The sequence below is a fragment of the Limulus polyphemus genome, unplaced genomic scaffold (assembly GCF_000517525.1).
Source record: "Limulus polyphemus unplaced genomic scaffold, Limulus_polyphemus-2.1.2 Scaffold3102, whole genome shotgun sequence".
Classification (NCBI taxonomy): Eukaryota; Metazoa; Arthropoda; class Merostomata; order Xiphosura; family Limulidae; genus Limulus; species Limulus polyphemus.
The window spans coordinates 130,026-141,792 of NW_013668712.1; the positions used below are offsets into that span (position 1 = coordinate 130,026).

Below are 11,767 nucleotides of genomic sequence, written 5' to 3' on the forward strand. Positions count from 1 at the left end.
TCCCGAAGGAACAGGATAGTTCTAGAAACGTGGCGTGACACTAGTCACGTGACCTCGCTGACGCAACAGTATTCTATAATTAGATTTGTGATTTTTTATTTCAATAACTTGTTTTATGTGCAAAGTTTATATTGGTTGCAGGCAGTGATGAGTTTGTGGAAAAGTCATGGTGGTACTCAATATATCTGCATTCGAACCCCCCACCCCTCAAACACACGATTTCTAAGCCTAAGTTATAGTGTAACAGTACAGAAAGTATTATCAACAATTATATTGTAACTCCATGTTTAACATTTATAATTTGGTACAACAAATGTTATCTCGGTACTATGTTGAAATACATTCCTGGTCACGTTAGGCTTAGCTGCATTTACAGTAATTTACACTTGCTTTGGTGTGTCCAGTAAATATTTTGTTTATAGTCGCTTGACACATGTGACATAGTAGTTTACATGTTTGGACTGTGAGTCTGAAGATTCAAGTTCGTGTTCTGTTGTTGCAAAAAAAAAAAAAAACTCTACACGCGTTGTTCATTTGTTCAAAATTAGGGACGATTATGCACAGATAGCCCTTGTGTAGCTTTGCGCGAAAAATCTGAACAAAAATAGAACAAACTGTTAATATGTTTGAAGCAAAGTCCTTTTTTTTTCCTTCTTCTTCTTCTTTTTATAAGATTGTTTTCTTTCTCGTCTTTTACTCCTTGTTTTCAAATTAAAACATAGCTTGGAGATATTTGAATAACAAAACGATATTTCCATCACCTCAAAGAAGCATGATTGGGTAATTAGTCAACTATAAAATACAAAAAGCCAATCGTTCACCCTGATTGCTTAATGTACTTGTGCGTTTCAAAGATGGAAAAGTATATAAAAGTTAACCAAGAACTTAATTAAAGACGATTTTACGAATATTTTGAAGTAAATGAGAGAAGCGTTGTTAAGACTACTAACAGATGTAGATTAAAGTTTGTGTTTGCACACAACAACAGTACCTTAAAGTTAAGATAATGTTTGAGTCCATTAACGTATTTTAATGAATCTTTGGTGTCAATGTGTACACTTTCTTGAATGCAGTTTCTTGTCATTTACGAGATTTTTGCCGAAGAACGAGGAACAAATATCTACCACAGTGATAGATTCGAGTGTTCCTAATGAGGTCTATAAGGCCTCGGTCATTTGAATAAAGTGACTTGTTGTCACTTTGGAAGGCGGTGAGAAGCAATGACAAGTGACGGATCTATCTCGTAAGAGATGCCAAAACAAGTGCCAGAGGAAAACCAAGTCCACATCTTTCAAGTTACGCTAATGAACCAGGTGGAAAGAAAGAATTCTGATTGTCGTTTAATTGTCTTTCTTGGTACGGTGCTTCTGGTTGGCAACACCAGGTGTCCTTGACATTTGTGTGAGTAAAGTATAATACAGTAACCAGAGCACGTGCTGGGATATTTAGATTTATTTGATAATTATTACAAACTTTTGTTTTTCATGTTGTTTTATGGCATAGGAATAACTAGCTTATTTAGGGTTTGTCTTATTTCTGTAATTTCAAAAAAATAAATAAAATCACAAAGTTACTTGTTGTTGTTGGCCAAGAATCCAACGAAATGTACTCAAAATCGCTGAAAGAAAGTACCCGTCAGATGGCGCTACTGCCTCTCTTCAATATTGCAATTTCGAATAGAAGGCAAAACGTATTTTTACAGAATTTGAATGAGTGGCTCATGTGCACTCTTGAGTTTTAAAAACTGCCACCAGAAAGCATCCAAAATGGGTGAATTATCATGTTAATTGTCCCGTATAAGTATGATTATTTTGGACACCATGCCCATAATTAATAACATTAAATAAATATTAACTGTTAATCGGGTGCTTGGAGAAACAGATACGATTGGTATGATTGATTGAGCCAACAAAAGCATGATTTGACTCGAAAAGCTAGACGTACTTCAAGAACATATAGGTTAAAGTTGATCTACAGAAACTGGACATATTTCAAAAACATGCAGTTTGAAGTTGGGCTATAAAAACTGGATATACTTGACTAAGATACATAATAACAGTTGAACTCGAGAAACTGGACATATTTCAAGAAGATAAAGGTCTCAGTGGAAGTCGAGAAAATGGACCTATTTCAAGAAACATTTGAACTAAAAAAAAAAACTGGACACATTTCAAAACAGGTCACAGTTGGTCTGAAGCAACCGAACATATTTCAAGAAGGTACAGGTCACAGTGGAACTACAGAAATTGGACACATTTCAAGAAAATACTGGTCACAGTTGGCTAAGTGTACAAATTGTGTTTCGAGAAGTTACTCGGCTAAATAGGGGTTTTACAATATCGCAGTCTTCAAATAAAAACTGTACATTATAAATCTATTAAGATCTTGTTTTCTTTTTTTTTCTTAGAATAAACAAAAATAATTTAAACGTTGGCGAATATTGAATGAAATGTTTCCTTGTATGACGTCAGATGATGTATCGTGTAAAAACCAGATCTCTGTATTCTCGTCATGAATAAGCAGTAAAGTTGCAGAAGAACCTTGATTATAGTACAAAGAGTTGCCAAATTCTTGATGTGGCCAGCTGAGAATGTAATTTGTGTTACTGTGATATGACTCATATAAATACGGTAGAGTTATTGAGAACCGTCCATCTGTACAATGAAGTCAAAAAGAGCAAAGATTTTAAACTTCTTTACGAAAAGCTATAAAAAAAATGGGGGGGGGGGATTCTTAATCCAAACAGGATTTCTTTGAAAGTGATAAATGATCTGTCAAGTTCATGCAGAGGGCGTGAAGTAAAAAAAAAATAGGGAAGTGTGAAAACATCGTATGTTGAGGTCTTTCAAATAAATCACTATAGAGATGCGTGCAGTAAGAAAAAATGGTCATGCGCAGTCGTGCTGCGCAGTAAGAAACAATGGCAGTGCGCAGTCGTTTGGTGTGTAGAATAGAGAGATTGACCAGTTGCAAATTTTCGTCTTCAAATTTAAAGCAACTTTCATTTATAAACTACAGACGTCATTTGTCTTGAAGAATGTATCATATAGCCCCACCCTCTTTTTTTTTTCTATAATGTAATCTTCAGTAAGTCGAAGTTCACATCGTTACGCACGTTCGACGAACATTTGATTGATTAGGGGGCGCTGTTATTCACTGAAGTTGAAGTTTATTTAAGGTATAGTGAAGATTCAGAAGAGTGGGGGAAAGATCTCACGCGTCAGGCACGAAATTGTTGATTTCGGTTCATTCTACTAAGAAAGTTTAATTGGCCAAAAAATATTATATAAAGCTTACCGATGTGTGGAAGTAAAATTCGGTAATTAACTTTATATTTTGTAGACTGAGTCAGTAGAGGGCGTGCTTGTGTGTTCCCAGTCAGTCTAAGAAATGTTAGAGAGCGATTTGTGGAATGTTCAGTACTACAACTTAACAGAAACGAAATTTTGGGAAGTTTTACATGCAAACGATCCCTTATTTCTCGTTATGTGGGCCCGGCATGGCCAGGTGGTTAAGGCACTCGACTCGCAATCTGAGGGTCGCGGGTTCGAATCCCGTCACACCAAACATGCTCGCCCTTTCAGCCGTGGGGGCGTTATAATGTTACGGTCAATCCCACTATTCGTTGGTAAAAAGAGTAGCCCAAGAGTTGGCGGTGGGTGGTGATGACTAGCTGCCTTCCCTCTCTCTAGTCTTACACTGCTAAATTAGGGACGGCTTCGCGCAGATAGCCCTCGTTTAGCTTTGCGCGAAATTCAAAAAACAAGCAAACAAACTCGTTATGTCCACCCTGTGGGACAGCGGTAAGTTTACGGACTTACAACGTTAATATACAAGTCTAGTTAGCTGCTAAGTTGTAGATCCAAGGTTCGCGCTGCTGGCCGTATTTTCAGCCACGTGTGCGTTATAAGAGCAACACTCAATTTCGATATTCCGTTCAGAGCTGGACAGACGGCTGAGATTGGTTGGAATTGAAAGCCGTGACTCTACAGCAACGTAATTGCTTAAAGTCTGATAAGCAGCCATGGGTTCGAACCCCAGCTGGTCTCGGTTTTGACTTACTCAAATAAATGTACAACGTCACAGAACATCTACCTCCCAAACATTTGTATAAGGCTTGTTCTTCATATATGTTTCTAGTTCCGTCAATCGTATGTTTGTTTTTGAATCTCGCGCAAAGCTACACGAGGGCTATCTGCGCTAGCCGTCCCTAATTTAGCAGTGTAAGACTAGAGGGAAGGCAGCTAGTCATCACCACCCACCGCCAACTCTTGGGCTACTCTTTTACCGAAGAATAGTGGGATTGACCGTCACATTATAACGCCCCCACGGTTGAAAGGGCGATCATGTTTGGTGGGACGAGGATTCGAACCCGCGACCCACAGATTGCGAGTCAAGTCCCCTAACCACCTGGCCATGCCAGGCCAGTTCCGTCAATATAAAATAGCATTGTTACATCCGTATCGTATGATAGGTCAATGAGTATCTTATACTCGGTCAATACAAGCTAACATTGTTACATCTGTATCTTATACTCGGTCAATACAAGCTAGCATTGTTACGTCTGTATCTTATACTCGGTCAATACAATTTTGATAAAAGATTGAACACACAGGATCACATATATATAAGATGCAATGAATTTAAAAAAAAAGACCCAAAACTCGAGTGCTTTCGAGTAGTTGACTATTCTTCGAGAGAATGAAGCTTTTTGCTGATAACATCAGAAAAGTTTTTGTCAGCGTTAGTTCACCAAATAACACTTTTAAGCACAATTCAAACTGTGACAAGAATGAACTTTTCATGATAATTTGCCCCCCAGTGGCACAGCGGTATGTCTGCGGACTTACAACGCTAGAAACCGGGTTTCGATACTCGTGGTGGGCAGAGCACAGATAGCCCTTGTGTAGCTTTGTGCATAATTAAAAACAAAACAAAACATGATAATTTATTTCACATTAATGAGGGAAATAAAAACGTAAAAAGACTTCACAAAGGTTTGTGAAATACTTAAAACAGTAGGAAAATTCCAGTCACTCGTTAATATAAGATAGCATTGTTACATCTGTATACGCATGCGCTAACAGTTAGCAATAAAGGTAAGTTTTAAATTCATTATGCACCCTGACATTGTCACATCGTAACTTTTTACTGTTATTATTACATTTGCTAGTGATATATAGCTACGTGCTTGTGACCTTTATTCGTTTATGAATGTATTTAAATTATGTTTCTATTAACCGATTGAGTATTTATGTTTAAAAACCTGTTGTTTTTTTTTCACTCTTTGCCATAAACCTGCACATGGGCTTTTGAGATTGATGACGTTTAAAGATTCGAAGTGGAAGTTGTAGAAAGGAAGAGAATTCATCTATCATAGAACTTGTGTAAAGTTTCCCAATCTCGTGCCCCCCAGCGGTACGTCTGCGGACTTACAACGCTAGAATCCGTGTCTCGATACCCGTGGTAGGCAGAGCATAGACAGCCCATTGCACAGCTTTTTGCTTAATTACAACCAACCAATCCAATCTCGTCATTCTTAGCCAAATCAGAATCTGATCAATGACGTACTGTGTTGCGTAGAATGGACGGGGGGGGGGGGTCGTTTTATCACCGACGTAGTTTCTTTTTTAGTGTTTTCTTCGACGAAAATAGAGCTGTTCGTGTTCTTATTTCTGAAAGGGACCTGTCTGTCGAGGAAGTTACTTTTTCGTTAAAACAACAAAACGTGTGGGAGTAGAGGACCTGATAAGGAGGAAACAATAACATTAATATATGGACTTTTCAGTTCATTCTATTACCGTATACGAACTACTTAAAAATATTCTCTCTTTTTTTTCTTTTTGATGTTGTTGCTCAAATAAACACAAAATAAACAATTCAGTCCATCCATATATTTTGTTATATAGTAGTAACTATTTACTTCGTCCTTCTGAATTTGTGATGGTACTAGAAACTTTTATTTTTTTTTTGAAGAATCCTTGGCTTGTGTTTCTAGAATTGACTTCGGGTGAATTTTATAATTAGTTTAAAGGTGTGTTTTAGTAACTTTTTAATTAACTGATTAAAGAGCATAGTGATAATCTTGAAGTCAAGTTTTATTGTTGGATTTCCACTTCGGAAGAGCAGGTTTATTTTTAATACACCCTTCCACTTTCGTCTTCTGAATTCCTAGAAAATAAGCACCTGTGAATACCAGTGATCGTATTCGCCAGACTTCTGCTGTCTCGTGTGGCCGGTTGCCATAGTAACATGAAAAACCGTATCCGTCTAAATGAAAGGGATATTCCAGTTCTCGGTGTTTAATTTTCACTCTGTTCTCCGCAGGATAGAACTAATGCACTTGGACCTATTTCCATTGGCGGAGGAACGTAAGCCCCAGCCGTTCCGGTAATGGTCCTAGTAATAGTAATCAAAAAGTCATTACCTACCTGTTGCAATGTGATATGGGGGACAAAAGAGACAGGGGGAGAGGAGTTAAGACCTACTTGAATGTGAGGATCGTTTCTGCCAGAGTTTCGTTAGCAAGGCACTGCCCACCTGAGCGTGGATAATACGTTTCCAAAGGGTTGCGTGCGTCCACTAATGGTTAACCTTTTAAAGATGACGTCACCAAGTCCTCGACAAGAGTTTTTTCAAAGATACACATCGTGAAGTTTTCCACGAATCTCTTCCCCCCTCCCCCCCCCGTTTCCTGTATAATTAATCGATGTTGTTTGAATATCTGAAGTTTTTCCTCTCCTGTCATATTTCCGATTTTGTTTCAAGCTATTTTGATGTAGTTTTAATAACCAGTAACTCAAACTTCATTGGTGGTTAGGATTTAACTGTTCACAAAAAGAGTGGCTTTGGCAAGCTTCGGGGAAGAAGATGGGGGGGGGGCGAGTTGCGTGCGTTTCATGTTAAACATGCTTTGTATGACATTAATATTAAGTTTATTTGGAAATGAGTTTTGTGTTTGTGGTCTTAATACTAGATGTACGAAAGAAATGAAATTACGGTTTAAAAAAAAAATTAAGAATATTTCGTAACTATAATCATCTTTGTACATCAAAGTAATCGCGCTTTGGTTGGTTGTATCGAAAACCAGTTCCCCCAGATAGTTAACACACCACGCGACATATTTTGATGGGAAGAAGAAGCAAAACAGTGAATCGACGGTTTGTTTGTATAAAGTTAAGCACAAAGCTACGCAATGGGCTATCTGTGCTCTGCCCACCACGGGTATCGTAACCCGGATTCTAGCGTTGTAAGTCCGCAGACAATACCGCCGTGTCACTGGGGGGGGGGGGCGAATCGACAGTTCAATGTGTCCTGTTTCATATTCTGCGTCGTTGTTTGTGAACTGAATATATGTTTAGCAAATTAACACTAGATTAAAATGGATTGTTACTTCTGTTCCTGTTTTAACATGCGCGTTTTACGTGAGTATTATAACACAGCAGAAGTTCTTGAGACAAAAAACAAAGTAAATTCTATTAACTCCATATAAAAGATCAAATCAGATTTGAATTTGAATAAAATGTAATTGGGTGCTTTTATGGGGTGTAACCAAATGTAAATATACTTCGTAATCAAAGAAAAAATATAGTATTTTTTTCTTTTTTTTGGAATTATGAACTGAAAATACAGCCTTTTTTTTTCGTTTTTGGGATGATAAAATGAATATGTAACCAATCACTGGGGCCATTGCGTCAGTCTGTGAATCCCGAGGTTCATGATTTGCAAACGTTGGCCCTGAATCGCTCCTCGCATTTTGGACGTGGGCGTATTATAAGAGTGACAGTCAAGTCCCACTATTCGATTAGAATAGCCCTACACGTGGCAGTGAGTGCTATTACTAGCCGCCTCCTATCTAGTCTGTTAGTTCAAAATTAGTGACAACTAACGCAGGGGTCCGGCAAGGCCAAGTGGTTAGAGCGCTTGACAAGCAATCATAGGGGAAGAGGGTTCGAATCCCCGTCACACCAAAGATGCTCGCCCTTTCAGCCATGGGGACGTTATAATGGGACGGTCAACCCCACTATTCGTTGGTAAAAGAGTAGCCCAAGAGTTGGCGGTGGGTGGTGATGACTAGCTGCCTTCCCTCTGGTCTTTCACTGCTAAATTAGGGACGGCTAGCGCAGATAGCCCTCGTGTTGCTTTGCACGAAATTTAAAACAAACTAACGCAGGTTTTTATTCATTTATATATATATATATATATATATATTTTTATTATTATTATTTTTTTGTAGCTTTGTGCGAATTTCCGAAATAAACAAAATTAACATTTTTGACTGTAACCAAATGAAGTAGTAGTCACATTTTGGCGTTAACAGAATGTAGATGTGGTTACTTTGTTTTTACTACAAACAAATAAAAAATGGCTTAGTTTTTGGCAACAATAAACTAGCATTTTGTCTTGTGTTAAAGCAGGTTTGGTATTTAACTTTATTTTCTAGATTTTTTTAAAGGTACCGCTTTATGACGAAACTAAAGTTTAGGTACAGTTTTGTGATGACAAGGCCATAATTTAGCACTAAATATACATTACATATGTAAACTAAAATTTGCGATATTTCAGTAAAAACTTGAAAGAAAAAAAACATTATAAATTTTCATCAGCTCTTTGTGGGCCTTGTTACGTCGCACGACTTCACGAAGAACAACAACAGCTGCTAGACTTCACTAGTGCGAAGATTTATGTACGTCGTGTTACTAAGTTTGACGAAGTCGAATTAAGTGGCTCACCAACAGTTGATTCTGAATCGCCTGACTGTGATGTGGCGCCATCTACCGTTGGGAAAGAGGAAGATCCGGAATTTATTCAGGTATTAAAATCCGAAAAACTAATGGACTAAGAATGTTCAGGTTAAAAACAACAAAAGAGTAATGGAGTCAAAATAAAATATTGTAAGCCTGTTATTTTGATTTATAAAGTGTTTATAAAGTGATTTATAAGTGTTAAGAAAGACTTACGAGAATGAGCAAGTTAACGTCACTCGACATTTTTTTTTTTCGTTACATTTTGCTGAAAATCGTAGGGCAGTAATTCAAGCAAATCCTACCTCAGCACTACGTCTTTGAACAAAACAATTTTTAGGTATACGCTTTTTAGATAAAACATTGATGAATTGTAAGAAATCTTTGGTTTTTTTTTTATATTCCAAATATATTTTCTTATTATGCCGAAGGTAAAAATTACTAAAGTGGCCCCATAAAAAAAAACGGTCTGACTTGTTGTGTAACGTATGTTTATATCGGAACATAATTAAACAAAAAATATATAAACTTAGTCATGGTTATTTTAATATGAAGAGTTTAATCAGCAAGCGCATAATTCAAAGTTTAAAGACATTTCTGTTTGGTAGAATGTTTTCTCAATCGTATTAAGTATGCTTTTAGGCCTAACATGGCCAGGTGGTTAGAGCGCTCGACTCGCAATCTGAGGGTCGCGGGTTCCAATCCCCGTCCCACCAAACATGTTCGCCCTTTCAGCCGTGGGGGCGTTATATGTCACGGTCAATCCCACTATTCGTTGGTAAAAGAGTAGCCCAAAAGTTGGCGGTGGGTGATGATGACTAGCTGCATTCCCTCTAGTCTTACACTGCTAAATTAGGGACGGTTAGCGTAGATAGCCCTCGTGTAACTTTGCGCGAAATTCAAAAACAAACAAACAAACAAACGTATGATTTACGCGATTTGTTTTCCCCTTAGACATTGAAGTGTCTTTAATATATTTTTGTGGAAATTTCATGAATACATATAGCTAAGTTCACGGACGTTATAACCAATTTGAATTACACTTCTGATGCTCCCCCTCCCCGGTGGATCAACGGTAAGTCTGAAGGCTTATAACGCTAGATACTTACGGGTTTAGATACTTACGGTGGGCAGAGCACAAATAGCCCAAACAATCCTCAGATGAGGAGCTGTGCCAGATCTACTTTTAATAGGTTTTTATTTAACTTGGGCATGATGGTTAGCATCGCTGTGACCCTAAAGTTGAAGGTTCGTTATTCGCGACCCGTTACCACAAAAACACACTCCGAACTTTGGAGCCATGGGTGCGATATAATAGTAACAGTCATATTTCACTAAACAGTCAAACAATAGTAGTCCAATAACACAGGCCTGGGATGTTTTTATTGTAATAACGTTTTTACATGTTCTTCAGTAATTACTGTACGCTGAATCCGAAAATTACATCCATTTTCCTCCATCACGCACAGATTTTTCAGAAAACGTCATAACGCAATACATAAATGAAAGACCACAACACGTAGTTTTGAGACTAAAAGACGTAGATTTCATTTTAAAAAAATCAAGATGAATGAGGATGCATATTCGTTTGACATCAATGCTCTTTCCTTTTCTTTAGTTTGTTTGTATTTTTGTTGACAAACATAATAATAAAAAATGTACATTGTGGTAAACGAAATAATAATTTGATGAAAGTAAGAGTGTTTGTTTTTCTTCTTCCCAATTTGTAAAAAAAATACTTATGTGATAAAAAAAAAATATTATTTTCGAAATCTGCGTAGCTGAATTATGGAAAGTCCGTTATTAAAACCAAAACAACTTTTATGAAGTGTAAATTCGCAGGCCTGTGTAATTAGTTGACTAACTGCCTTCCCACTAGTCTAGCCTCCCAGTGGCACAGCGGAATGTCTTCGGAGTTACAACGCTAGAAACCGGGTTTCGATACCCGTGGTGGGCAGAGCACAGCTAGCCGATTGTGTAGCTTTGTGCTTAACTATAAAGAAACCCACTAGTTTAATATTTCAAGGTTAGTGACGAATATACAAAGCTGGCGTTTGTGCAGCTTTACACGAAAATTCTGAAACAAAAAATAAATAAATAAATGTGTCCACCTTACAGCGGTATGTGTAGATAGAATCACGAAACAAGCGTTACATTGTTATGTGTAGATAGAATCACGAAACAAGCTTTACATTGTTATGTGTAGATAGAATCACGAAACAAGCTTTACATTGTTATGTGTAGATAGAATCACGAAACAAGCTTTACATTGTTATGTGTAGATAGAATCACGAAACAAGCGTTACATTGTTATGTGTAGATAGAATCACGAAACAAGCTTTACATTGTTATGTGTAGGAGACATATTGATGTACATTTTAATACTTCAAACGAAATCGTGTTTGACTCCCACAAGCCTTTCAATTAGATTTAGCAGTCAAGTTCTGTACACATTGCGATTGATTTACGAAACAAGTTAGATTAAAATTAGTTTATTCGAAATGAAAGTAATTTAAATATGTCAAAAACAGTTTAGACGGCAGTGTGTTTTTTTTACCCCCCAGAGTGTCAAGAAACGAAAGTGCCACGAAGGAGGATCTGATGCTACAAACGTTGGTGGCGATTCTCAGTTACGTCGAAGTAGTCGTCGGAGAAAACTTCGAGGAGAAAAAGAATTAACCGTATCCTCAAATCAGACACTTCGAGATCTGAAGTTACAGGTTTGTGCTTTTCAAGAAGCTATTCTCAAACTAGACGATTCTGCCTGAAGTTACAGTTTTGTGATTTTCAAGATTCATTAAAAAAAAAAGACTGACAGACAGAGAGAAGGTGTCATTTAGTCAGACATTTCAAGGCCTAAGGTTATGGGTTTGTGATTGTAAGCTGTCGTTTAGAAAATAAGGCACAAAAAAAATTGAGGAGGGTTAATTATGTTTGAAGTTGGGAGGTTTTTTATTTTTTTATTTTTCTAAGAAAAGGGTTTTAGAGAAACATTAGGACTGGGTAATGTTTAGTTTTTCTGA

At 37.3% G+C, this 11,767-nt stretch overlaps 1 protein-coding gene across 1 annotated transcript in view; it reads left to right on the plus strand.

Moving 5' to 3' along the window:
• The window catches only part of LOC106468659 (ubiquitin carboxyl-terminal hydrolase 48-like), an 82,269-nt gene extending 70,742 nt beyond the window's left edge, over positions 1 to 11,527 (plus strand). Inside the window, exons 25-26 of the mRNA XM_013929096.2 lie at positions 8,607 to 8,812; positions 11,309 to 11,527. Of these exons, the coding sequence (XP_013784550.1) occupies positions 8,607 to 8,812; positions 11,309 to 11,512 (410 nt within the window). The 3' untranslated portion in view covers positions 11,513 to 11,527. The remainder of the gene's footprint in view (positions 1 to 8,606; positions 8,813 to 11,308) is intronic.
• Positions 11,528 to 11,767: the final 240 nt, after the last annotated feature.